This window comes from Ailuropoda melanoleuca, chromosome 5, assembly GCF_002007445.2.
Source record: "Ailuropoda melanoleuca isolate Jingjing chromosome 5, ASM200744v2, whole genome shotgun sequence".
NCBI classification, from domain to species: domain Eukaryota; kingdom Metazoa; phylum Chordata; class Mammalia; order Carnivora; family Ursidae; genus Ailuropoda; species Ailuropoda melanoleuca.
The window spans coordinates 75,860,375-75,888,076 of record NC_048222.1 but is presented as its reverse complement, the minus strand read 5'-3'; the positions used below and the strand labels follow the sequence as shown (position 1 = coordinate 75,888,076).

The following is a 27,702-nucleotide window of genomic DNA, read 5'->3' as shown; positions in this document are numbered from 1 at the left end:
GGGGGACGGCGCCCCCCGCCCCGCCCGGGCTTCTCGGGTGGGCTTTCCCAGACGCCTCCAGGTGTGCTTTGGGGGAGTGGAACTAAGAGGCTCTAAAAGCCGCCTCTTTCCTCCTCCTGAGCGGGGCTCCCCGCCCAAGCCCGCTCTACTGTTGTTGGACCCCGAGCCTCAGTTTCCCCTTCCTCTTCTTTCTGGGACGCTGTTGGAGGGAAGTATTATGGTGAGGAAAAAGGATGAACAGACCTCCCTTCTCCCCACTTTTCCCAAGAATGGCCTAAAAGTAAGGACCGATTGGGAAGTAGGGGAGGAGCCTGGTTTAGTCAAAATGGGAGGTGGGTGAAGCAGCCGTCCAAGTCGGGGGGTGGGGTTCGGGGTTCCCTCGCCTCTCCTTTGGTGAGGACTGGAGCAGTCTGACACCCCCAACTCTGAGCAATTTAGAAGGCAAGAGCCAAGAGGGAAGTCCCCCAGGCCCCAGGACAGACATTCTCCCTCAGCTTGTCATAATTGCTTTGCACCAGGTTGCCCCCCCCATCACAAAACGCCTTAATCCTGGTGAAGACTGCGGGAGATGTGTTGGGGGCCGTTTTCTGGGGGTTGGGGGGTAGGGAGGGTGGTCCGGAGCCACAGCTGATAACTGGTGAGTTCAATGGGATTTTAAACACAGGGGCAACGCCCAGCAATTACCTGAGGACAAAGGGTTGGGGCCCCCAGGTGTGGAGGTCTAGACTTGGGGGGCAGGGGTAGGAGGCTGGGAAGGAGGTGTGTTGGGGAGGGGGGCTCTTACAATCCTGCTGATTTCCGCAGGAATTTAAGACATTCTTTAAAACTCTAGACTGCCTCCCCCCAGCCAGGCTCTCAGACCCACCCCACCCTCCCTGGCTGGGTTAGAGACAGCTTCAAAGGTGGACTGGGCCCTTTGTCTTGCCTCTGCTTTCTTCTCCGCTTTTCTCTGGCCCCTCCCTCCCTCTCTTTGACCTCCCCAGCACAGACAGGCCTCTGGGGGCCGGCTCCAGAAAGCCCTCACTGTTTCCTTTCTTGCTTTCTGTGGTGAGACCTGGTGAGGAGGGACTGAGAGCAGGCAGGGTGAGGGAGGAAGGCGGCCTCAGAGGCCTGTGCCATCTTGGGGGCCTGTGCCCCGCCCAGAGCATCGAGCCTGTTACGCCTGACGAGCCTGTTACGCCTGACGCCTGCTGGTGGCCTTGGGTCTCTGGCTTGGCTCTCTGAAGCTTCTCACCACACCTTTTCCGGCCTCTCCCGAGTCCAGGCTCCATACCCAGAGGGCCTCTTCATACTCTGGGCAAGTCTGTTCAGCTCATTCCCCTGACCTGGGGCTGATTTCAAAGATGCTAAAAGGAGGAAGAGGCCAAAGGAACAGATCTCTGATAATGGGGTCTCGGGGGATTTAACATGGGTGGGGGAGTAGAAGGCTTCCCTGAGGACTGCAGAGCACCCGCAGCTGGCCGCAGCAACCCTGGCTGCTTCTGTGTGCCTGAAGGCTCTACGCAGGTGTGCAAATGGGGGAGGACACCGTGGGGGAAGGCTTCGGGCAAGATGAGCGCATCCGTCTCCGGGAGGATGTGAGCAAGTGGAGGGAAGCGGCCTCAGGCACCTCAGAGCCTGGGCTGGTTAGGATCACCAAGACTTCATCGTAGCAGAGCCCGCGTGTGGTTCTCCCCTCCTCTGTCCTGTCCTCCAGCAGCCAGATGAGGCCAAGGGGGAAATCCACTCACTTTCTAGTCCCTGCAAGCTGGCTTCTATTAAAATCACTCTGTTGAGCCCTGTCCCTCATATTTCAGTGGCCAGTGAGCTCCCTGGCTTCAGACCTGGGTGTCCTCAGCCTCACAGCCCTGGGCTCCGTGAAGGACCGCCCCTATTTGATGCTCTTTACTACCTCTTCATTCTCTGTCGCTGGGACCCTTCTCTCCCCTGGCTCCTCTTCATGGAAGCAGTCCCTAAGAGTTCTGCCTTTCTCTTCTTTTTTTTTTTTTTTAAGATTTTATTTATTTGTTTGACAGAGATAGAGACAGCCAGCGAGAGAGGGAACACAAGCAGGGGGAGTGGGAGAGGAAGAAGCAGNCATAGCAGAAGAGCCTGATGTGGGGCTCGATCCCACAACGTCGGGATCACGCCCTGAGCCGAAGGCAGACGCCCAACCACTATGCCACCCAGGCGCCCCTGCCTTTCTCTTCTTGCCTTGTTCTTCCTGCTGAGTCTCTCCTCACAAAGCAGCATGTCAGCTGTCACCCCTTGCATACCAGTGTTTTTTCTCCCGCACTCAGAAACTGCACCATCGCCAGACCTCGCTGGGGTCTGTCTCAGTCACTACAGTAGCTTTCCAAGTCATGTCTCTGCCTCCTGACACCCCCCCTCCAGGACATCACACGGTTTGCTCACCTTACCCCACCATAAACCACAGCTCTGTCCACGTTATGTGATCACCAGTGGACTCCTTAGCTGCCGTACAATCCCACTCAGCCTCCCTTCCCAGGCCTGTCCCTACAAGTCCCCTCCAGGATCTCTGACAAAACAGCAGCCCTTGCCATCCCGCCAGCAGCCCGTGACCATCTCTGATGGTGAGGTCCCTACTGTCCAGCACGCCTTCCTCCAGAATGCTCGAATGCCCAGAGCGCGGCTGTCTGCTCTGCTTCGGACTTGCCTCCTCTCTTGGGCCAGCGCTCGTCTCTGGTGCCACAGGGCCCTCTGGCCGCCCACTTGCCCTTGCCTTATGGCACATATCACAGCTTGTCCAGACTGTTCTTATTTGTGCTTGTGGAATGGTTGTGCTACAAAGCAAGTGGCCCACGTGTAGAAGTAGTCGGTCTTTGCCTCCCCCATAGCGCCCAGCACAGGACGTTACACAGAATAAGTATTTATCGAGGGAATTAAACCAACTGAAGGTCCAGAAAGAAGTCCTTGGCCCAGCACCCTGCAGTCCCTCGAGATGGAGGCAGAATGAGAACTAGAATCCTGCCTCCACCCTCCATCCTTAGGTGGACTTGGGTGGGGACGGGTCCTAAGCAGTTAATCCAAATACTTATTTATTCCCTACAATGTACAAGCACTGTGCTAGCCCTTCAGTTAACAAAAAAGATGGACAAGATATTGTATCATCCCCTTCAAGATCTCAAGACACTTGAAATTTAAGGACTTTCGGAAATCTCTCTCGCGCATCTAAAAAGATAGCCAAGTGGCATTTGGTACATCCCAAAAGAGGGAAAAAGGAGCTAGGAGCTATTGGAAATAAGGACACTAATATATACAGAACTCCAGAGATGTGCCAGGCAGCATGTGTGGCATACTCACATATAACCCCTTATTCAGGGGTGAGATTATTCCCAGATCGTGTGTGGGCGAGCTCAGACTCGGAGATACTAATTCATCCATGGTCGCAACTAGTGCGCATTACAGTCTAGATTCTTGCCTTCATCACCTGAGTGGGACGTTCTCCACTTCTGGCCAGGCACGCTGGCTTCCGGGATGGGAGAGTACATGGGGCCAGGGCATTGGGAAAGGCTGGGGTTAGCACGAACTTTAAGGCTGAGCAGGATTTCAGGGGCACCTGGGTCGCTCAGTTGGTTAAGCGTCCGACTCTTGATTTCGGCTCAGGTCATGATCTCAGGGTCTTGAGATCTCCATCAGGCTCCAAGTTCAGTGGGGAGTCTGCTTGAGATTTTCTCTCTCGCTCTCTCTACCTCCCCCAGCGATGAAAAAATAAAATAAAAAATAAAAGAATGAGTAGGATTCCAGTCAGCAAAGAAGACATGCAAGGGAAAATACTGAGAGGGAAAACAGCATGAGAAAAAAGGCTCTGAGGCAGGGAGATGTGACGTGTGTTCAGGGGAAGGTGAGCATCTGTGGGTTTGGCTAGAATTGTCAGTTTGCCTGGAGAAGTGGCAGGAAAAGATTGGGTCACATTAGGGAAAGTTTTGTGGTAGCAGGGGCTTTGAGAAGGAAAGTGACCATGCAATTGTGGGGTTGGGGTTTGGGGGAGAGGCTGGTCTGGTGGCAGCATGCCTGGGGCTGAGGCTCTGGGTTCCCTGAGACAGAGGGTCCAATGCACAGAGGTGGGGGGGTGTGACTCCTAAACTCTTGAGAAAGGGTCACTTCTAGGCCCTCATCCTTCCTTTGATTCCTGTGGCCCAGTTCTTTGTCACCTTTCCCTTCTCCTTAGCTGCCTAGATGCCTTTAGTCAGCCTCCCAGGAGTTAATGTTTAGATGGCCCAGGCATAGGGGGAGAGTCCTGGGTGCTCCCAGTCCCAGCAGGTTGGTGCATGGGGCGGGGCAAGGGGCAACCGAGTGAGACCGAGAGAGAGGAGAGAAGCCAATGCACAGGCCTTGCGGAGGGGGCTGGCGGCAGGGCCAGAGTCCAGTCAGGACATCTGGCACCAGTGACCTCGCTGCAGAAAGGAGCCGAGAACGAGGTGTCTGGGGCCTGGGACTGCCTGCCTGAGAGGGGAAGGAGCCCCAGCCCCTGTTGTGGACGAAAGGGGCCATCCTCAAGGCCTCAAGGCACTCCTGAGCTTAAAGGTACGCTAGTCCCCTCAGCAGCTGGGTATGGCCACACGGCGCCCAGGAAGCCTACCCTGGGGCCTGGACAAGAGGCCCTGGTGTCCAGTGTTGCCCACTTCTGGGGGAAAGATTCTGCCTCCTCTCTCATGCCAGCCTGAAGGGGAAGCAGGCAAGTGATGGGGGAGGATAGTCCACTGGCCCTGAGGAGTCTGGGGCCTTCTCAGGAAGAAAGGGCTGGTGGGCAGAGCAAGTCTCACTGTTGGCAAGACCAGAGGGGAAGTAGAGGTGGAGCATGGCAGGTGAGAGAAGGGTCTCCTGCCCTGGTTGTGCCCTCCTGATGGGCACCAACACACACACACACACACACACACACACACACACACACACACACACCAGGATCCCTCTCAGTACAGCATGACCTTGACAGCTACCACGCCTCAGGTCGACAGAGGGAGCCCTAACTCTGCAGTTGCCTTGGTTTCACGGCTGGCTGGTGGCCAACTATTCTTGCACAAGGTGGCTCTCCCACCCCGGGGAAGGACATTCCTATAGAGTGGGGGGCAGTGGGAATGGGCTTTGCAGGATCGAAGACGTTCCTCTTGGTCAAGGGGAGTGAGAGGGTTCAGGACGAGGAGCAGGTGCTCAGAGACAGGGAGCGGAGGTCAGATGGGGGGCAGCCCCATGTCCACCCCAGCCACGCTCAGGGCCTCGCCTTCCTGCTGGAAGCCACCCTCTGACCCTTCAACAGAGGTCATCCCTCCCTGTTCCTATCACTCTTCCCCTACCACACACCAAGCTTTCTGGAATGGGGGGGCACTGCCCAGTGCTGCCTCTGTCTACAAGGCTGGCCTGCTATCTGGCCCTGAAATTAGGGCTGTCCTGAGGTCGCCCTGGGGGCCAAACCCAGAGCCTCAGGGAAGGGGATAGGGGAGACTCAGTGGGAGCCCTGGCCCCTGCAGCTCCCCACCCCCACCCCAGCACCGAAGCAGACCTCAGACCGCCTCCCTCCATCACTGAAGAGGCAGTGGGAGCCACAGCCACCTCCTCCCCCCCTCCCTGCTGCCGCCGCAGCTGAGCCGGCAGGTTGTCTTGGCAACGGGAGGCGGAGAGGAGATGCGCCGAGGGATGGAGGTGTATGTCACCGAGGAAGCTGCCGTGCTCCTGCCCCACGCCCCAGGCCCCTGAAGGTACCGGAGAGCCCTCCCCTCCCCCTCCCCTGCCCTTTCCCCTGGCTTCCCCCACTCTATCCAACATGCTTGTTAGGCAGAGAAGAATGTTCTCCTCCTCCCGGGCCCAGAGACTCCTACCCATTCCTCAGGAGCCACCTCAGTCCAGGCCCCTGTCCACAGCTGTCCTTCCTGACAACAGCTCATTCCAGCCCTACCTCTGGTCACCCGTGCACCGGAAGACAAATCTCCTGGGGTGGGGTCTGGTGGGGGGCAAGTGGGAGCAGGGCAGGAACCGCGGTAGTGGGAAAAATCAGGGGTCCTAATGGAATGCGGTGGAAAAGTACCTGGTGCCTGGTGTCCCAGAAGGGTGGCAGGAGGCTATGCACGACGGCGGGGCGGGGCCCAGGCAGTAAGGGTGGGCTTGAAGGGAGGAAAGCATAGAGGCTGGCTGAGACGGGGCTGGTTACCAGACAGGCCTGGTCCCCCACTCCCCGCTTAAGGCTGTGGCCCCTCCTGACACATCAAAGGTACACCTTCTCCTGCATCATGTCCTGACCTTTTTTTCCTAGTACGATGTTTCTTCCCCCACCTGCAGGCTCTCTGGTTCCTTCCTACAAGGCCTTCTCCCCAACCACTCCCCAGCAGCTAAGCCTGAATTCTTTCTACTCTTCCTCAGTCACTCAGCTGCCTGCCTTCTTCATTTCTCCTTTCTCGCTGAAGCCCATCCTTCAGAATTCATTCTTCTCTGTCTTCCACTACCCCAGACATCCCTCCTGTCCCTACCTGTCCCTCCTGTCCTCTTTTCTTTGAGAAAGAGGTCCTGGGCACACTCTCACCTGTTCCCCCCCCCAAGCCCCTTCCCCTGTGATTTTCCATTTGGATACCCCGGAGCCCCCTCCCCAGATTCTAGATTTCCCCAAGGACAGTTCATACCATCAGCTGACAGGCTGTGGGCAGCGGTTACCAGGGCAACAGCAAGGGCTGCCTAGGTAGGCAAGTCTGCTGTGAGGTGGAGAGGAGGCTGGGGCCATGGCCAGGGTCAGCCCGTGGGGCTCCCTCAGGGGTCACAAATGAACCAGGCTCTGCTCTGAGCCCAGAGAGAACCAATGGGCCAACGGCAGGGTCCTGGAGTTGTGAAGGTTCTCGCATTCAGGGAAGGCCCATCCTGTAGTTCTGTGCTGGGACCAGGACATCACCTGGCAGGAAATTCCCTTCTGATGCAGCTGCCCTGGTGAGACACGGGGTCCTTCTCACCATTCCCCAGGGGACTACCTAAGGGCCAGCCCAGTCTCCATGCTGAGGACTGCGTTTCTCAGATTCTCCCCATTCATCCCTCACCAGGAGGGCGTCACCCCTTCCTCGGGTGACCAATTCTGGCATCGTTGCCCTCTCCCTGCCCCTGAGCATCTGTGCCCTTCAGCGCTGCAGGCAGGGCCCTCAGAGGCCTCTGTTGCTGCTTTTAGGGGATGAGTAGGAGATACAGGTGCTGGGAGAAACCAGGTGTTGTCACCCCTCAGTCTCAGTAGAGCCCCCTTTGGCCCCCACCCACTCAAACTCTGGCTGTTTCTGAGGAGGCTCGAGGGGCTCTGTGTGGTGGGGGGTGAGTGAGCCTGTTACCGGGCTGGGGCTATGGGAAAGGGAAAACAGCCAGCAGCTCGCCCTGTCTGCTTCCGATTCTGCTTCGTCATGATGCCTGGTTAATGCTCCTCTTGTTTGAAACGGACTGAGCCGCAGCGCGAGGTGGAAGAGCGGCCGCGGACGAACACACACCCTCAGGCCGGCCACACGCTATCAGCGGGAGGTGGGGAGGGTGCCGCGGGGGAGCCGGCGGCCCGCCCCGCCAGACGCAGGCTCGAGCGCCGGCTCGTGGAGAAGCAGGGTGGGGACGAGGGGGTGGGGGCCCAGAGGGTAGGTCCCCTCCTGTGCCAGCTCCCCCCACCCCCACCCACCTACCCCAAGCCGGCTTTTTTCCTGTTATTTGTGCTCTGGGAAAGCACGGCTAGGTTCCTGGAAGAGACGCCTATTACCTTGGCTCTTGAGAAAAAGCGGCAGCCCTGGGACCTGGGACCTGGGCCTGCGCCTGCCCAGCCCGGCCTTGGGGCCTCAGAGCGTCTGGGCCACACTGTCCGGGAAGAGGTAGGTGGCAAGGTCTCCCACCTCTCTTCCCCTCTGTGGGCACTTTGGGCTCTGGGTGGCGGCAGGGATCCCCCCGGGAGGGGTCAGCTGTGGCCCCTGTTCAGTGGGAGAAGGGTCCTGCGTGGCCCAACTAGCTGGGTTTGATCTCCTCAAACCTGATTTGAGGAAGAGGGCCGGGGTGTTTCACACTGTCACCCCAGTACCCCCTTCACCTAGCTGTGCTGGGCCGAAGTCCAAGCGATGGGATGGGGGGGACAGGGGAGGGCGGGGGAGCTGTTCTTTCTTTGCTGAAGAACGGGGAGCGCGTGGGGAGGAGAGCGGAAGGGGCCCCCCGGTCTCCCTCGCAGTGCGCCACAGACCTTGTGAGGGGGGCCAGACACCTGAACGCTGGTGGTGATGGGTGTGCTCCCTGTGGGGGGGTACCTGCGGAGCCCCTCTCTCGCCCTTGGCTGGCCAGGCTGCGGTGAGAGCCACATGCAGAATGAGGTTGGGTGGCAGGGCGTGGCCGCCGGCCTGCCCCCTGCTCGCTGGGGCTCGGGGGGCGCTGGTGCAGTGCTTGAAGGGGCTGGAGGCTGAGCAGACGTGGAGGCCCCTGAGGTTCCAGAGGGGCCCTCTTGCTAGCTATGCCACTTCCTGGGCAGGTGCGCCTGGTGTTTCCTTCCCAGGGGACGGTGTTGCCAGGGTGTGAGAGCCAGGGGAGCAGGGGCAGGTGTCAGAGAAGGAAGGCAGTCGGGCTTTGGGAATGGGGAGATGGAAAGCTCCAGGGCATGGGTAAATGGGGGGCGCTGTGTGTGTTCCGGTACACGTGCACAGCTCGGGGAGGGGGTGTCGGCATGTGACGCAGGTGGTGGTGAGCATGGAGAACGGGTACCAAGGGAGGCTCGGTGGGTGGCTGTGAGTGGGTGTCAGTGGCACCGTGTGTCACTATGGGGGGGCCCTGCTGGGAAAGTGGGGGCGTGATCTTGCAAGCAGGGTGCATGGGTTCTGCAACTGTGTTTGAGTGTGGGCTCCTGTGTGTGTGGGTGAAGTGCTGTGTCCACGTGTGAGCCTCCGTGCTGCTGGCCTCTCCATATGTTGAACACTTGAGTCATGCTGTTCATCTCGGGGTGCAGGTCTGTAGGGATTCCTCTTTTGGAGCTCGTGTGTGTGTGTGTGTGTGTGTGTGTGTGTGTGTGAGATTGTGTGTGTGTGTGTGTGTGTGTGTGTGTAGACACCAGAATAGGGATACCCCCAGAATTCAGAAAGCTGAATTGGGGACACAAGACCCTTGTGTCTTCCCTCTCAATCCAGCTTGTACCAGTGACACCACAACCCACCAGCCGGACTGGCTATCAATAGAGGGCAGAGTAGGAACCAGCTGAGGACCACTCTAGCTTGAGGGGTTGGGGGAACTCAGAAAGAGAGGCCTCTTCGGAGGGAAGGGAGAGAGGAAGGCTACAGAAACCCGAGAGAGCTAGGAGAAACTGGATGAAAACATGCATGTTTGTGTGACGTAGGAGGAATGGAAGGGGGTGCCTGGGCCCAGGCCCACTGCCATGAGGAGCAAAGACCAGGCAGAGCCTTGAGCAGGTGGGTTCTCAGGCCGGGACCCAGATTCGGGGCCCACCTGCCTGCCTGAGGCTCCATCAGAGGGTGCTGAATAGTGCTGGCATTGGAGGAAGCCCAACCCTCGTCCTAGCAGATAGAGGGCTTTAAGAATGGGGATGGGAGAAGGAGAAAAGGAGAGAAGGCGAGAGAGGGTACAGGCTTCAGGGATGCTCCACGAACCCCGGCCCAAAGCTAGGAGCCCTCCCGTGCTCTCACACGCCCTTTTGGGGCAAGCATGGGTGCCCCCTACAAACACACACACACCCTCGGGCCTCCCTTGCTGCCGCTGGCCTGCCCCTGCCTGCCCTTCCCCACTCCACCCTGGGATGGGATGCTGTTTTGGGAACTGGTGACCTAGCTGGATCCTGCCTTTATTTCTGGCATTGAATTGTTGCCACAGTAACTGTGGGGGTGGGGCCAGGAGCAGGACAGTGTGAAAGGGAAACAGAGCCCAGGGAGGAAAGATGAAGAAAGAGAAGGAAAGGGGAATGGAAAGCAGAAAGAGTGGAGAAGGAGCAGGGAGAGGGCAAGGCAGGCAGTCCCACTGTGAGTGAAACTAGAGAAAAGGGAGAGGGGCAAAGTTCCTGCCCACCCTGACCTCAGCCCACTTGGACAGCTCATTTGCCTCATTTCATAACTCACTTACTGTCTGCGCCCCGGCGTCCAGCCTGGCCTGACCCTGCCCGGGGCACAAAGCCTCTCTGCTCCTTGTCCACAGGCCAGGCCAGGGAGCAAGGATCTGGGTGTCTCCACCGTGTAAGGTTAGCCCCCAGGCCCAAGTTCACATTGAAGGGGGATCTTCTGGGACCCACTGAGAAGAGTGTCCATTGGCTTTGACCTGAGCCAGGCCTGGGTAGGAATTCCAGCCTGACTTCTATTTGGATGGCCTTTGGCAAGTCAACCTCTCCACCATGGCTCCTCATCTCTAAGCGGGGAGGGCACCAGCTTGCGTGATGAGTGGAGGGGATGCGTGAAAGTCCCTGGCACAGTGGCCGGCTTAGCACGGGAGGCTGTCGTTCTGCCTGCTGAGCCTTCATTTCTCCCAGTCCAGGGCACCAGAGCCAGGTTAGTCCCACCCGGAGCAGGAGCCATCTGGGATGGGTGCTGGGTCTTATCACCCCAGCCCGGGGCCCAGAGGTTCTAGTCGCCGAAGAAATGCAGATGCGAGGCCAGCCTCGTGAGGCGGGGCTGGGCTGGTGGCTCAGATAAGGGGAGGGTGGGGCGGGTCTGGAGGAGTGAGGAGCCCCCGCCTCTGAGGGGAGTGAGCAGCTGGGAGGTCCCCTCCACCACCTGGGCTGGCCTGCCTCCACCGCCTTCTTTCGCTTTCCTTCCATCCCGCACTCGCTTCCTGCTGCAGCCTGCCCTCTTGGTCTCTGTCCACCGTCCACCCGAGGTTGCCGGGATGGAGGCAGCACATTGTGCCTGTGTGACACAAGGGGTGTGTCCGGAGGGGAGAGAGTGTCAGGACTGGAGGAGGGGGAGGGTGGGTGTTGACTTGGGAGGGAAGGAGCTTTGGGGGAGGGGGCCGCTCCTGGAGGGAGTAAGCAGTTGCCTTCGTGATGGGATTTGAGAGAAGCCAAGAAAACCCTCCTTCCCTCCTCCCTCTCTCCCTCCTGAGAGAGATAGAGAGAGAAAGGACACTCCACCCCAACACATTTTCCTTAATTCAGCAGTAAGACCTTCACTTCTTAAGGCGAGCCCTGGGAGGGTAAGAGAGCGTGTGCTCTACCCCACTGGGCACTGGCAAGCCGTCCCTGAAGGAGTGTGGTCCAGGGTAAGGGAGACCCTTAGGCTCAGTAGGGACACCCAGCCCAGGGGACTGCATGGGCTTGCAGACCACTCTGCATAGGAAGGGTCTGGGGAACAGAGCAGAGACATCGTTATTTTGAATCACGTTTCTGAGCAGCGATGCCTGAAGGCAGTGTTTGTGCACGTGTGAGTGTGGGTTCAGGGCCTGATTGTGCACTGCTGTGACTCGGCTCCTCGGGACCCTTCCCCTCCCTCCTAGCCTGGGCAGGTACCTCTCTGATACACAGTCATCCCCCGTCCAGTACCCACTACACACACACACTATCTAAGGGCCACCACCAGTCTCAGCCTGAGGCTCCGGAACACACTGGAAGTCTGCTCTCCCTCCTGCCTCAGCCATCCTCACTCCCCACCAAACCTGCTCTACTCTCTTCAGCTGCTGGGCCACCGACCTGTAAGATCTCCATATGGCCTTGCTTGTCACTTTTCTTGGGAAAATAAGGGCCTGGCCCAGGCTACACGGGGCCCTGTGTTGTGGATACCAACTTTCCCTTTCCTGTCCTTCCAGGGAAGCCTGACTTTTCCTTCTAAAGCCAGCCCTCCACTTGGGCCTGGACCGCATCCCTTCCCCTGCAGAGACCCTTCTTCCTCTCCACTCTTCCCTCCCCACTTCCAGTCTCCCCTTTCCTTAAACACCTTCAGCCAATCTGGCCTCCTCCAAAGCCACTCTCCCACCTGCTCCGGCCATTCTGTCCCACTCCCCTGCCCGTGTCCTAGCCAGGCCCTCCAAAAGAAGGAGGCCTCACTTCTCTGAAAATGCTCCCATAGGCCACCAACACGGAGAGCCATACTCCCTCCAGCATGTCTCTCCTTCTCTGGCCGGGACTCCTGGCCTCATGACCTTTCCTCAGCCCTTGCCTCCCACGCTGGCTCTCCATACTTCGTGCACTCACCTGCACTAGGTACATTCCCTGTCCCCAAGGAGCAGCCATCTCCTTTTCCTGGTCCCTTTCATACCATCTGGGATGATTTTTCTTCTAGTCCCCTAGGTGTTTCCTAGGATGCTGGTTTTTTTTTTTTTTAAGATTTTTTATTATTTATTCGACAGAGATAGAGACAGCCAGCAAGAGAGGGAACACAAGCAGGGGGAGAGGGAGAGGAAGAAACAGGCTCATAGCAGAGGAGCCTGACGTGGGGCTCGATCCCATAACTCCGGGATCACGCCCTGAGCCGAAGGCAGACGCTTAGCCGCTGTGCCACCCAGGTGCCCCCCTAGGATGCTGGTTTTGCACCTCTTTCTCTCTTGGCAGCCTCATGTACAGACTACCCCCTCTAGTCAGATGGCTCCTAAATCTCCTTTCCAGCCCACCCCTCCCTCGACCTCCGGTTCCTCCTGGACGTTCCCACCTGCTCATCAACTCTACCCACTTCCCCCTCAAGAAGGCATCAAGTGAACTCACTGCTGTCCCTTCTTCTGTCTCTGAGCCGGCCACCTACCCTTGCCCTGGGGGGCTCTCCAGATCGAGTCTGTTTTGCACATTCTGCCTCTCAGATCGCTCCCATTTGCCTCCTGTCCATCTTGGGCCGCAGGTCTAGGCCCTCACAAGCCCATGCCAGAACTACTCCCGTGGCTTCCAGGCTGGTCTCTGTTCAAGCTGCCCTTCCTGTCCAGTCTCCCCTCCCAGGCTGCAGAAAAGGGATTCATGGTCCCAAAGCACTGCTTGGATCTATGACTTCGTTGTTTGAAAAAAGTTTCTAAGCATTCTATGGCTCCTGTTGCCCTCAAAATACAATCTAAATCCCCTGGTCTGGGTTGGAGGCCTCCATAATCTGACCCCCAACCTCTTGCCCCACACATCTTTCAACCTTATGAGATCTACAATTTAGCCATATTTGCTGTTCCCTAGACAGACCCAGTGCTGCCCCCCACCCCCCACCCCATGCCCCTTCTTTTGCTCATGCTGCCCTCTTTCAAGAATCCATTCTTTAGTTTTTGCATGAACTCAAACTGGGCATTCAAGGCCTACCTCAAATACCTCCTCTAAGGAATCGTTTTTCTTTTCCCTTCTCAACACCCCAGTAGAAGCAATCCTTCATCCTGTGACCTCACACAGCTCCTTCTATTATCTTATCTGGCATATGTAATTTTCTGCTTTGCATGGGAGTTATCTATTAACATTCCTCATTTCTGCAGGGGCAGCTTAGCTCCCTTGCCTCATCTTTCTTTTCTCCATAAGACTTATCACAGAGCGTTGTTTGTGGTTACTGCAAAATAGGTGCTCAGGAAATATCTGATGAATGGATGGATAAAGCAATGTATGACTGGGTGGGTGGGTAGATGTTTGGTGGATGGAGGGATGAGTGGATGACTGGTTGGATGGATGGATGGATAGGTGGATAGATGGGTAGACACATGGATGAGTGAGTGTTTGGCTCTAAGGCTAAGCCATGTATACAGCTAGTTTGACAATGGCTATTAACACAGTAGAGATCAGGGACGCCTGGGTGGCTCAGTCAGTTAAGCGTCTGCCTTCGGCTCAGGTCAGGATCCCAATGCCCTGGAATCGAGTCCTGCATCAGGCTCCTTGCTCAGTGGGGGAGCCTGCTTCTCCCTCCGCCTGCCACTCCCCCTGCTTGTGCTCTCTCTCTCTTTCTGACAAATAAATAAATACAATATTTTTAAAAAACACAGTTGAAGGTCAGAGAGGAGTGAAACAGAGCTCACAGCTCTTTGAATATGTACTAGAGTTTATGGTGATCCTCAGACACCTAGTTTTAAAAGCATTACAAAGAGAGAGCTAAGAAGGCCAAGGAAGGATAAAGCTCTGGAATGGAGTCTTTCCATGGGCACCAAATACCTAGTGTGACTCTGACGGCCAGGGACTTGGAGAAGGCTGACTCTAGAATTCCAGAAAGACTTGGGAAATGTGGCAGATTTTAGTCTGTCCCCACAATGCACCTGACACGGTACTAGCTAGGCACTTTGAACCATGCCAGTGCTGAAGACACAGTCATTTTCAGCTCCATGACTCTGGACAACTTTTTTTTTTTTTAAAGATTTTATTTATTTATTTGACAGAGATAGAGACAGCCAGCGAGAGAGGGAACACAAGCAGGGGGAGTGGGAGAGGAAGAAGCAGGCTCACAGCAGAGGAGCCTGATGTGGGGCTCGATCCCATAACGCCGGGATCACGCCCTGAGCCGAAGGCAGACGCTCAACCACTATGCCACCCAGGCGCCCCCCTGGACAACTTTTTAACCTCTTTGAGCCTCAGTTTTCTCATCTGTAAAATGGGTCTACTTTGTAGGACTGTTGGAGGGGATGAAACAAATCATCCTTTTAAACTGCTTATTAGGGGTACCCGGCTGGCTCAGTTGGTGGAGCATGTGACTCTTGATGTTGGGGTTGTAGGTTTGAGCCCCACATTGGGTGTGGAGATTACTTAAAAATAAAATCTTAAAAAAATAAAGTGCTTATCAAAGTACCTAGCATGAACATTCAAAAAATGATGGCAATTGCTTTATTTTGCCCTCCAGAAGTTAGCACTCATTCTGGTTAGTGAAAAAACATGTTCCTGCATTAGGCAATGTATAATCAAGGGCTAAGTTATAGGGGTCTCTTTTTCAGTCGCAATGGAACTCAGAGAAGGGTTATCAGAAGGACTAGAATAGTAGGGGAGGACTCCCAGAGGAGGAGGGTTAGGAGGGACCCTGAAGGACAAGTGGGATCCGGGAGGCAAGGAGGTGGACAGACAGCAGTGGAAGGGCATGCGCAGAAGCAGGGAAGTGGGAGTGAGGGCTGCAGCAAGCGGGTGGTTTTGGTGGTGGAGAGAGGGTGAGCGGAAGAATGGCCGAATATAAAGAAATAGGTGGTAAGACTGGGAGCACCAATGGCCTCGGTCTTTCATTACCCCCTGTGGTAAAGAATGGCTACGGAATAGACACCTAAGTTCATTAGTCCTCAAGGAAAAAGAAATAATAATAGCTAATACTCTACATAGAATGTATAATGTTTTAAGCACTTCACATGTTATAACTTATCTAATACCGAGTGTCCCCACGACATAGATACTAGTACCGTCTTCCACTTTACAGATGAGAAACGTGAGGCACAGAGAGAGTAAGTAACTTGCCCAAGGTCACCCAGTGGGTGAGTCGCGGAGTCTATACTCACCCCAAGTACTCCAGTCCAGAGCTCATGCTTTTAACCTCTGCGTCGTGCTGCCTCTTGCCTGTAGCTGCTGTAGCCATCAGCTTTCTTCACTCTAAGGCTTATTGTCAGCAAACGGAAAGATAGTCCCACTGCCGCCATTGCTGGAAACTCAGCCAGGCATTCACTGAATGGTTATTATGAGTCCAGCACAGGGGAGCGGGGAGGGGAGGATTGCTAAGGGAATAAGGGAGGAAGACTGAAGGCAAAGACACCAAGACATGGACTGTGCCCTCAGGGAACTCATAATCTACTGCAGCCAACCGGACCTAACTCTCTAGGAGCAAAGAGACACCTTCCTGCCGAACCTCAGGGGTGCTGCCCTGGCTGGAGCAGCAGTGGAGAGGGCGGACTCGGCACAGGCGGCCCGAGAAGGCTGCCTACAGCTGGGATGTGGCCTTGGCCCCAAATCCACCCTTGCTAGTGAGGCTGCTGGCCAGGGACAGGGCTGTGATGGCTCTGGGCTCTCTCCAGTCTCCTCTCCATGCTTCCCCACAGTGGAAGCCAGGGCAGGGGACAGGGACACAGGGAATGTGGGCTCCCTCCAGCCTCCCCTCCCTTCATCTCCATGGCATCCCCCCCACCCACGACCTGACCACTCCTGCCAAGTCAGTTTGGCTCCATCCTATCCTGTCTGTCCACCTCATAGGTTCAGTAGGTCCCTTGGGCTATGAGACACAGGGGAGCACAGCGGACAATGGATTGAGGGGGGAGAAGGCCAGGGGCCAGCACAGAGCCAGAGAGGCCGTGGCAAAGGTCAAGGGGAGTGAGAAGCGGGGCCTGAAACCGGACCGCGGCCCCGGGGCAGGGCAGGGCAGGGCCGGGCAGGTGTGACAAAACAGGAATGTAGAGGCTGCACCGAACGGCTGACCCCTGCAGTCATTTCCTTTCCAGCCGGAGAACAATGGCTCAAAAACAAGTGCAGCCCCTCCGCTTTCCCGCCTCGCTGTCCACACGCGCTGGCCTTCCCGGGGCTGAGCGAATGGAAAGCCGGCATCCTGGAGGGCGCCGGCTCCCTTCCGCCCTGCTCTCCCGAGCTCGCTGAGATCCGGGGCCCCGCCGCCCTCACCGGCACGCTCTCCCTCCCTTCGCAGGCCCGGCCCTCGGTCAGCAGCCGGGAGAGTCACTGAGGGATGAGGACGCCACAGGCCGGTGGAACGCACTTTCTGCTCTCGTGGCCCCGAGCGCGCGGCGCCCCGGAGCCGGGCACAGCCTGACGCCCTGACGTCTCCCCTCGCGCACGGGGCTCTGCGAGTGACCCGACCGGCCAGCTCCCTGCTGCATGGAACGGCTGCAGAAGGTGCGCGGGGGCCGCCCCCGCGTCCGGGCGGTGGGCGGCCCGGGCAGCGGGTGGGGCCAGACTTCCCCGCCGCGGGTCAGGTGGGGAGTCGACGGTGCCACCTGGTGGCTTCCCGCAGCGCCGCACCCCGGGGCCCCAGAGGCCTAGGGAAGCCCTCCCCTAACCCCGCCCCAGCGGCCCTCCCTCCGCCCGCCCGGCCCTCCGCCCGGTGGAGAGCCCTGCCCGCTCCCGGCCCTGGCACGCACGCTCATTCCCACCCGCCCGCCTTTCACTCTCCCCAGCAACCACTTACCTCCCCTGGGAGCGTCAGCTCCTCCCGAGGCTCCAGTGTTCCTGGCTCTCCCTCCAGCATCGTGGTGAGTACCTCTGGCCACCAGCACCCTCAGGCTGGGACGAGGGGGTGGGGTGGGGACACGCTGGGCCGCTTCACGCAGAGCCTCCCAGACGATGGTCCTGCCCGAGCTGGTAGGCAGAGAGAAGCCAAAAATCCAGAGAAGGTTCCCCACACCCACCTTCTACTGGTCTGGTCCTGCCTCGTTGTACCCAAAGTGCTAGGTGAAGGACTATCATTTTTTAAGGTGACTCTCTAAACCCTTAAAATTAAAACAAAAGAATTATTAACTAATAGGAGCTGGCATCTCAAACGGCTGCCCATTTTCTTCCTGATAAATTGCAAGTCTAGTTCGTAAGGCCAGTTTTCTGGGTGAGGCTTTCGGCACGTCTGCTCCATTCCTATTATTTCCCTTCAGGCCAAGATGGACAATCAGGTGCTGGGCTACAAGGACTTGGCTGCCATCCCCAAGGACAAGGCCATCCTGGACATCGAGCGGCCTGACCTCATGATCTACGAGCCCCACTTTACCTATTCTCTCCTGGAACACGTGGAGCTGCCCAGAAGCCGGGAGGTGAGGGGTGGGAGGCTCCTCTTGGACGAGACTTGGGGGAAGGGCTCCCCCAGCCACACAGGGGAGGAGGCGGAATCCCTCTAATGCTTTCTTTTTTGGTGGCCAGACTCCAAAACAAGAAAGGGAACTGTGGGCAGAGATCAACCCATGGTCCGCCCAGTGTCTGTGGAGAGCAGGCAGAGGCCGGCTGGAGGCTGGAGGGTAGCCCCATGTACAGAACGGGGGAGGCCGTGCTTGAATGGCAGCATCACAGAGCAGGGGCTGGGGGCTGTAGAGGAGAAGCGTGGGAGTGGACAGAAAGAGCAAATTGGCCAAAAGCCCTCAGGAACACTGGACTGGGAGGCTGGAAGTCCTCGCTGAGTGACCCGTGTGACGGCGTGGTTTCAGTTTCCCCTCCTGTAAAATAGAGGTGATACGTCCACTCCTCCACGTCACCAGCGACTTGAGTGCCAGAGATAACCCACGGCAGCTCCTTTGTAAACTGTATTCCAGCAAGGGGTAGTGTCACGGCTGAGCAGTGAGCTGGAGGCAGGCTGTGGGGAGACTTACCTGCCCAGACTCCATCCTGCATGCCTGCGGCTCTTGGCCCTCCCCCCCGCCCCCACCCCGGCCCCGGTGCTAGGCTCTGAGGACAGAGCCAGAACCCCCTTCAGTTGGCCTTCAGAGCACAAGCACATGCTGCAAGATCTGTGCCTTCCTCATGCATCCAGAGAAAGAGAGGACTCTGCCCAGGAGAGCGCTAAGAGGGAGAAGGATGGAGGGCCAGTGCTGGGAACTGGCAAGGACTGAGAGAGAAGACGTGGCTCAGAAATTGGCCGGGCACGGGTGCAGAGTTGGGTGGGGGATGAAGTGGCCCCTCCGGGGTTCTAGGGATGAGGATTTACCCCTACCCTTGTGGCTCTGACCAGCCTCCTCTCCATCCGCAGCGCTCACTGTCACCCAAATCCACATCCCCCCCACCATCCCCAGAGGTGAGTCTGCCCCACACCTGACACTTGCCCAGCTCCCCACCCCCACACATATGCAGAGCCCACGGGATGACCTCATCCTGTCGCAGACCAGCTCTGGGTCCATCTGTCTCTCTGACCCAGGACCTCATTTAACCCTTTCTCCCTGGGTCAGACACCATCAGCAGGTCAAGTCCTTGGACACCCTTCCTCTGCCCTGGGGTTGGGGGCTCGTGGGATGCTAGGGTGGGGGGACAGAGATGGTGGAGTGAGGTGAAGCAGTGTCTCCACGGGTTGGAGAGGGTAGGGTGGGGGACCTGGGAGCTTCAGTCAACCACACTTCTGCTCTGCAGGTGTGGGCAGAGAGCCGGTCCCCTGGAACCATCTCTCAGGCTTCAGCCCCAAGAACCACTGGGACCCCCCGGACCAGCCTACCCCATTTCCACCATCCTGGTAAGTTTTACTGTCGGTCAGCGTGGTGGCATCCTTTCCCTACAACCTCTTTTTCCTACAGGGACCCAAGCTTCTTATCCTCAGTCCCCCACTCTCTGGGGTATATGCTCACCCCAGAATGGCCCAAACCCCTGATGCCAGATCCCAGGCACAACTCCCCGAAATGATAGGCCCTGTCATGCCTTTGCTCCCACCCAACCAGAAAAGTACAAAAAGCCCCAGCCCCCTGAGGGACAGTTCCAGGAACTCCGGTTCTGTCTTGGCTCTGGGCAGGAGCCCGTGAATGTCCTTGGCTTCCTCCGTCCTGTTGGTGCCCTTCTCCTCACTGAGCTGGCCTCATCCACCATCAGCATAGCCTTCTCATCAGCTCTTGCTCCCTGTCCACAGAGACCACCCGCCCAGATTCCAATATCTACAAGAAGCCACCTATCTACAAGCAGAGAGGTGAGGGCTCCCCTCACTGCGCTGGGCTGGGAGGCCGTGGGAGAAAGGCTGTTCATAGCAGCACAAAACCTCTGCCTTGTGCCCTCTGTTGTGCCCTGTTTTCACACCCATGGTGCCACAGATGTGAACAGGGATGGGAGAGGAAGTTGGGGGCTAGGGTGGGCCAAGGTGGCCTGGCTCGGGGTGGGGACTGACCCTGGCCTCCACCTGCAGAGTCCACGGGAGGCAGCCCACAGAGCAAGCACCTCATCGAAGACCTCATCATCGAGTCCTCCAAGTTCCCTGCAGCCCAGCCACCTGACCCCAACCAGCCAGCCAAGATTGAAACCGACTATTGGCCATGCCCCCCGTCGCTGGCGGTCGTGGGTAGGAGACCGTGTTGGAGAGGGGTGGGCAGGTCCCAGACACCGCCTCATAGTCCCCGTTAAAGCTCCATGAGTCCACCTTCTCCCCACTGCCACCTTTTGTCCTTTATGGCCCTCCTGCCTTCCTCTAGCTCTTGGTGTACATGGCCTTGCTTGTTGGTCTCCCACCCCCTTTCCATTCACTTACTTGACCACTCAGCAGACATTGACCAGACGTCTGCATCCAGGATCTGTGATAGGAGCTCTGGAAAAGAGAAAAAGGAATGAGACAAGGTCTTGGTCCTCAGTGAATTTAGGTCGTGTGACTGTGTGTTGCCTGCTCAGCTTTACCACAAGGCTAGAGAATGTTACCTTTTTTTTTTTAAGATTTTATTTATTTATTGGAGAGAGAGAGACATAGATAGCGAGAGAAAGCAGGAGCAAGGAGGAGAGGGAGAAGCAGGCTCCCCGCTGAGCAGGGAGCCTGACACGGGGCTGGATCCCAGGACCCCGGGATCATGACCTGAGCCAAAGGCAGACGCTTAACTGACTGAACCACTCAGGTGCCCCTGTTACTTTGATTTTTATTTTGATTTTTTTGAAATCTTCTTTCTTTGTTTCTTTTCCCCAAGATATTATTTATTTGTTTGAGAGAGGGAGAAAGACTGAGATAGCAAGAGAGAGCACAAGTTGGGAGAGGGAGAAGCAGGCCTCTGCTGAGCAGGGAGCCCAAGGGGTTCAATCCCAGGACCCCCGGATCATGACCCGAGCAGAAGGCAGATGCCCAACCGACTGAGCCACCAGGCATCCCTACTTTTATTTTTATTTTTTTTTATTTTTTTTTTTAAAGATTTTATTTATTTATTTGACAGAGATAGAGATAGCCAGAGAGAGAGGGGACACAAGCAGAGGGAGTGGGAGAGGAAGAAGCAGGCTCACAGCAGAGGAGCCCGATGTGGGGCTCGATCCCATAACGCCGGGATCACGCCCTGAGCCGAAGGCAGACGCTTAACCGCTGTGCCACCCAGGCGCCCCCCTACTTTTATTTTTTACAAAATAATCTGTAGGGTTCTCTTGAAGGGGCAGTCCAGTGCCACGCACAAAGCCAGCACCTGGTAGATGCTTGGTGAGGAAATGGCTGACTGACAAGCCTGCTTTTGCCCTGTTCCCCAGAGACAGAATGGAGGAAGCGGAAGGCATCTCGGAGGGGGGCGGAGGAAGAGGAAGAGGAGGAAGACGATGACTCCGGGGAGGAGATGAAGGCTCTCAGGGAGCGTCAGCGAGAGGAACTCAGTAAGGTAGCATCTCGCTTCTCCCAGCCACCCTGCCCATGACTTCTTGGGGACACAAGTCCCAGGTCTCTAGCTGTTCTGTCTGAAGAGTTTTGTATCTAAAGGACAGCCTTGTAGGAACATGAGGATTCCCCTTCCTCCCAGGACAGCAGGCTGCTGCTACTGAAGGGACACCAGGACTTCATGCCGCTTGGGGGGGGACACTCGTTAACTTAGGGTTAAAGGAAAGAAAAGTGTGCCCCCTCCCAGTGCCAGGCTTCAGGAGGCTAAGTTCGTGGGAAGAGGAGCAAGGAGAGCAGGAGAGAGGGTGTTAGGAGCCATGGAAAGGCCCCTTAGAGGGGCCTGGGTTGGTGCTCCGGGATGGTGAGCTGGGATGGGAGGCCACGCGGGTGCAGTTACGCGGAGCCACGAAGACTCCTTTCTCTCGAGGGTGGCCGAACCCAGCATGGCAGCGCATCAGAGCAGAGCGACAGGCCCCCCGGTCTCCAGGGCACAACCCAGCCACTCGGGAAACCTGTCCCCAGTCCTGCCTGCCGATACCCAGCTCTGATGGAGATGAGAACTCCATCCGAGAGTCTTCCTCCCTCCTTCCCCAGGTTACTTCCAACTTGGGAAAGATGATCTTGAAAGAAGAGATGGAAAAGTCATTGCCTATCCGGAGGAAAACCCGCTCTCTGCCTGACCGGACACCCTTTCATACCTGTGAGTGCCATGGCCGGGGCCCTGAATCACCTGGCCAGACCTCAAGGCCAGAAGCAGAGTCTGAGTCTGTCTATTGTGTGGGGGTACAGGAGACAGAAGAGGCTGTCACTGGCTCAAGGCACTCATGCTCTCCTTAGGGCAAGGGTACCAGTTGTGGAGTAAGACTAGATGATAAAATGATGTCAGCTAAAGGAGAATTAGCAAATTTTGTTTCATTGACCAAGTGTTTATTGAGTGTCTAACATACGCTAGACACGAGATTATAAAGAGTCAAAAAATAGATTCTCCTTCAGTAGCTTCCAGTCCATGGGGAAATTGATGTGGAAATTGACATGGAAATTGGGGTCAGCGCAGTGGGGCCACGCTGTGGTGACATGAAAGGCACACAGTGAGTGCTTCAAGGGGACCGTGACAGGGCCTGGGGCCAGAGGACTGGGGCAGGGTGGGTAACTAGCCCTTGAAGAGAAAGGCAAAGTGAGTGGGGGAGAAGGGCGTTGCGGACGCTGGGGACAACATGGGAGCAAAGGCAAGGAACAGGAAACATTCTGGCCAGCTTACAGGGCCTGCAGGAGCCTGCCGTTCCAGAACCCGGAATGTGCCTTGGGGTGGTGGGGACTAGCCAGAGAGCGGGGCTAGCCTGGGCTTTGGGTTCTACGGCTCAGTCACTGGAGTCTAGCCTGGACTTCCCTAGAGCAGCGTGGCTGGAGCAGAGGGAGGGAGATGTGCGAATCCAGGCTGAAACTCTGAAAGCCTAGCCTCAGGAGCCACGGAGCATCACTCCTCCTACCTCCTGTTGGTCAGAGCAGCTCAGCGAGCAGCCTAGACTCAAGGGTGGAGAGAAGCATTGCACTGCCTGATGAAGGCACACAGGCTGTGAGATAACAGGTGGGCCGTCTTTGGAGACACTCCCCCACATTTTCCAATGGCCTGGGCAAGGGCTAAAGTTGTACATAGGTTCATGGAAGGGCAGTGGGTTTGAGAAACACACAGGAGATGGACTCAGCTGGACTAAGTGGCTGATTGGATGTGGGGAGGGAGGGAGAGCTGAGTGGGGGGTCTTGGCTTGGGCGCTGGGCGGGGACAAACCTGGAACTGAGGTGGTGAAGGAGGGGGGCTTGGGGGAAGGATGAAGGGACCAGTTTGGGACACGCTGGGCTTAAAGCAATGTAGGTGGGAGCCGGGTCTCACTGAGTTGGACGATTGTAGGGCGAGTGAGTCTTCAGCTTGTAAGTAGTACTAAGACCTTGAGGGAAAGTGGGATCATATGGAGAGAGGGAAGGGAGGATGTGAGGCTGTGCCCTGGAGTGCTCCCCCCTCCCCCGAGATCTGCGATGTGGGAGGCAGGCCTCCAGCCTCGAAAGGCCCCTTTCTCTGCGGGCTGGGGACTTGGGCCCCGCAGCAGATGCCAGGAGAGTTTGAGGCTGTCTGCTGAGTGGAAGCAGGGTGAGGCCAGGTGAGGGTGGGAAGGTTTGGACTAGCTAGCCGCTGCAGGGAAGGGGAACCGGTGCAAGGCGTTCCGTCTGTAGCGAGGATAATCCAGCAGTGTGGGCTTTATCTCCATGGCCTATAGGCAACAGGGGAGTGGGCTGATGCAGGGTTAAGATTTTGTATGGCAGGCGCTGAGGGATGAGGAGCCAGGAGAGCTGGTGACCGCTGGGCGAAGGTTGGGGGCGGGGAGGGGGGAGAGGAGAGGTCAAGACCCCGGAGGTCCCCATGACACTGACAAACAGATGTGCTGAGAGTGAGGCTGAGAAGCTGCGAACAAGGAAGGGGCGGTGCCGTGGCTGCAAAGTAGGATTCCGGGGCTTCAGATGTCAAGGTGAAGCCATCGTGGACGAGACCCAGAGGGTGGCCGTTTGAAGGGGCTGCCTCATGGGGGGTGGAGGTGGAGGCCTCTGGGGTGTGGGATTCAAGGAGCTGTAAGGGCCATATGTGCATGGACATCCCCAGGGTCACTGAGAGTCCCCAGGATGAGTGGGAAGAGTTACAATAGGGCCTTTTTAGAGAATGTAGAAGAGTGAGGGCCTGAAGAGAGAGGCAGGTGGAGAGGTGCCCCGAAGGTTGGATTCAATCTCCATGTTCCACCAGATTTTGCTATTCAGTCAAAATTAGCATTTTAACTTCCATTTTGGTCTTGCAAAGTTGAATAGCCAAATATCTACCTCATTATCATTTTTGGCATCCCTGAACTTGTACGTGACCAGTGATCGCATGACTGCACAGGTTATGGTCATAGCTGATCAACCTCAACAATTTCAGAATCTTTTTTTAAGATTTTTTAATTTACTTATTAGAGAGCAAGAGAGAGAACGTATGAACAGGGGGAGGGGCGGAGGGAGAGAGAAAATCCCAAGCGGACTCCATGCTGAGCCCAGAGCCCAACATGGGGCTCGATTGCAGGACCCTGAGATCATGACCTGAGCCAAAATCGCATCTGACACTTAACCTACTGAGCCACCCAGGCGCCCTCAACAATCTCAGAATTATGAACAGGTGTGTCATTCTGACTCTGTAGTAACACGGAAATGGTCACTTTCAAACATAAATAAGCGCTCTAAAAGTAACTTGAAGTGAAAATCTTATGTGCTTTGTGGGTTGAAATTCTATCAGTCACTTGAAATGTAAATGTATACTTATTCTCACAAAAGTGAAATGCTGGGGCACCTGGGTGGCTCAGTCGGTTAAGCGTCTGCCTTCAGCTCAGGTCACAATCCCAGAGTCCTGGAATCAAGCCCCACATTCAGGGGGAGTCTCCCTCTCCCTCTGCCCCTCTCCCTGCTTGTGCTCTCTCTCTCTCAAATAAGTAAAATCTTTTTTAAAAAAGAAGTGAAATGCTTCAATAATGGATGATCATTGTAGAAACAGATAATTTCCTGCACGGAAGTAAGAAGTATTTAAAAAAATTAAGAAAAACGAGTTCCTCAAAACGCATTTTGTTCTCACCAAACTTCTAAGCAACAGCTTTAAAAAAAATGTTTTCAGAAGGCAATTTCTTATAGTTTTGACGCCATCAAGGCTAAACCTTCAAACAAAAATATTTACCAGGATGCCTGGTTGGCTCAGTCAGAGAAGCGTGTGACTTTTGATCTTGGGGTCGTGAGTTCGAGCCCAACAGTGGGTATAGCGATCACTTACTTAAATAAATAAATACACTTTAAAGATGTTTATCAAAATGATTGCCATAGAATGCCAGTGATTTCTAACATTTGGACATGAAAGAGTTTTGAGGTCTGGCCAAACTAAGAATCTTAGTTACAAAGTATTTTTTAGGAAACCTGTTAACTGAAAACCAGTTTTCCTGAGTTACAATCTGCGGTGCAAGAAAGCTGAGTGACACCATGAAATGTGTAAGTTGAAAGTGACATCTGAGCTTGCACATGGGAAGTCTATGTATATAATTTTAAGTAAGCTTTATATGCACTGTGGGGTTTGAACTCGAGACCCTGAGATCAAGAGTCCCGTGCTCTGCCGGCTGAGCCAGCCAGGCGCCCCACAAATGTGAGGTTTATTGGCTGCTGGTACAGTCTAGCAGCTGATGGAGATGACCGTTTCTGTATTGTAGTACAAACGTTTGAAATTTGATTACTAACATTGCTAATAATAAAACTGTAATGATTCAACTATTTTGACTACATTTCAGATATATTTTTGTAGCCCAGAGTTTCATTTTATGACGGTGAGCCCCATCACCTGGCCATCATTGGCTGATGATCAATTTTAACACTCGGGCATTTCCCCCAGATGTGTGTGTGTATTTATTTATTTTTAGAGATTTTACTTATTTTTATGAGAGAGAGAGAGCACGAGCAGGGGGAGGGGCAGAGGAAGAAGGAGAAGCAGGTGCCCTGATGAGCAGGGAACCTGATGCGGGGCTCGATCCCAGAACCCTGAGATCATGACTTTAGCCGAAGGCAGACGCCAACGGACTGAGCCACCCAGGCGCCCCCAGATGTGTATTTAGTGAGACAGTTCAGAGCCACCAGCATAGTGCCACTTGCAGAAGGTAACGGGCAGGACCCAGAAGCCAACAGGGAACCCCCGGACCCCCTGGGTCCAAACTTCACCGCCTTGCCTCTGGCAGGGGAGGCCAGGGAGGCAGCCCTCTCAGGAATGATGGTCAGACCAAAGGCACTGAACGGGGCCTCTTGCTCTCTTCCAGCCTTGCATGCAGGAACGTCGAAGTCGTCTTCTCTCCCCGCCTATGGCAGGACCATGCTGAGCCGGGTAAGGTCCCAGACCAGAGATCACAGACTGCGAGGGAAGAGTGTGCTTTCTGGCACCTCGGAGGGACTGAGCTACTTGGGAATCCTGGGGGAGCGGTGCGGAGTTCTCCAGCTTCCTTCTGATCCCTTGTGTCCTTTCTAGCTACAGTCCACAGACTTCAGCCCCTCTGGGAGTGAGACTGGAAGCCCAGGTGAGAGGCAGGGCTGCCCAATGCCAGGCAAGCCGGGAAAGGGGCCTCAGCAGGCCCAGGGCAGCCTGCGTCTGAGATGTGGGCAGGGCTGTGGCTGGAGGTCGGGGAGGCTGAGCTGGCAGGTGTGGAGGCCTGCTGACCTTAGAGCTGCCTCTGGACAATGGTTCTTCTCTCCCGCAGGCCTGCAGGTGAGTGTCTTCTGGAGGGGAACACGCGGAGCAGCAGAAGCCATGGACGGGTGACGGGAGTGTGGGGGGAGGGGGGTGTGGGGCCACAGAGATGCATGGTAAGGACACGAGAAGCCCAGGGTAAGGCTGGGGAGGTCTCCCTGCCCCACTCTGGCTCACTGCGGCTTTGGTCTCCCCAGAACGGAGAGGGCCAGAGGGGGAGGATGGACCGGGGGAACTCCCTGCCCTGTGTGCTGGAGCAGAAGGTGAGGGGCAGGGGCGGAGCCAGGGGCGGTGGGCAGGGGACAGGACCATCTGTGGGGGTGGGCCAGCCAGCCGGTGGGGAGAAGCCAGGGAGGTGAATGCACTAAGGGGTCGACGATGGGAGGGGCGGCAGGGAAGTTCGGGGAGATGGTTGGCAAAAATGGCATGAGCCCCAGCGGCACTTACAGGCTGATAAGGAGCCCAGGGAACTGAGGGGTTCCGCTCACAGGAGACTCTGTGAGCCTAAGGCTGCCCCCTCCCCTCTCTCCCAGATCTATCCCTACGAGATGCTGGTGGTGACCAATAAGGGGAGAACCAAGCTGCCTCCAGGTGTGGATAGGATGAGGCTTGAGGTATGCAGAGGAAATGTGTGCGGGAAGCCTGGGGCCTCTTTGTCTAGTGCTCCCTTAGTCATTCAGCCCTGCCCCGCCCCCCGAGCCCCCAGTCCCTAAGCTGCCTCCACATGCCCCCTTTCCAGAGACACCTGTCAGCCGAGGACTTCTCAAGGGTATTCTCCATGTCTCCTGAAGAGTTTAGCAAGCTGGCCCTGTGGAAGCGGAATGAACTCAAGAAAAAGGCTTCTCTCTTCTGACCACCCTTCCCGCTCCATGACTGACGCTCTCCCCTGCTGCTTCAGGGCTCTGGAGCTGGGGCCACTAGACCCCAAAGCATCATCTCTTAGGGGAGCAGGGCAGGGGGACGGAGGTAGAGTTGGCTCCATTCCCCAGGCAAGGGGGAGCCAAGACCTCTGCAGTGCTGGGGTTGTGGGACGTGAACTTGCTTCCCCACAAGGAGCCAGGGGCCCCCTTCCCTCCTCCCTGGTCCTCACCGCACAGGGCAGTCCGGAGCCCAGCACACACAGAGATAATGTTTGCACTGTCTCCCCCCCCCCCCCCCGCCACAGGAAGGTCCCCACAAGAGAGTGAGGAGAAAGGAAGGCAGCACTTAGTGGTCAGGCATGTGGCAAACTTGACCGATGGGTGGGTAGAACCCTCGGGCCTGCTAGGAGGGAGGGTGAGAGTGGGAAGCAGCCAGCCAGGCAGGGAGAGCCCCAGGACTCCATGTGCACCCAAGCACGCCTCCTCACCTCACCTTGGACGGCTTCCCCTG

The 27,702-nt window shown here is 56.4% G+C and overlaps 1 protein-coding gene across 10 annotated transcripts; it reads left to right on the top strand.

The window, feature by feature from the left end:
- The first annotated feature begins 4,504 nt into the window (after positions 1-4,504).
- DMTN (dematin actin binding protein) lies at positions 4,505-27,702 on the top strand. Of its 10 annotated transcripts, XM_034661296.1 has the most exons (17): positions 5,598-5,696; positions 7,673-7,814; positions 16,455-16,660; positions 16,942-17,016; positions 17,410-17,565; positions 18,492-18,536; positions 18,866-18,965; positions 19,353-19,409; positions 19,623-19,775; positions 20,927-21,051; positions 21,642-21,747; positions 25,907-25,971; positions 26,113-26,161; positions 26,342-26,349; positions 26,529-26,594; positions 26,865-26,945; positions 27,071-27,702. In XM_034661296.1, exons 3-17 carry the CDS (start codon positions 16,643-16,645, stop codon positions 27,182-27,184), a joined length of 1,218 nt encoding a protein of 405 aa, XP_034517187.1. In that variant the 5' UTR covers positions 5,598-5,696; positions 7,673-7,814; positions 16,455-16,642; the 3' UTR covers positions 27,185-27,702. The 10 variants fall into 10 exon arrangements, with proteins under 10 accessions (XP_034517189.1, XP_034517188.1, XP_034517187.1 ...); XM_034661298.1 differs by lacking the exons at positions 5,598-5,696; positions 7,673-7,814 and adding an exon at positions 4,505-4,527; XM_034661297.1 differs by lacking the exon at positions 7,673-7,814 and having other exon boundaries at positions 5,581-5,696.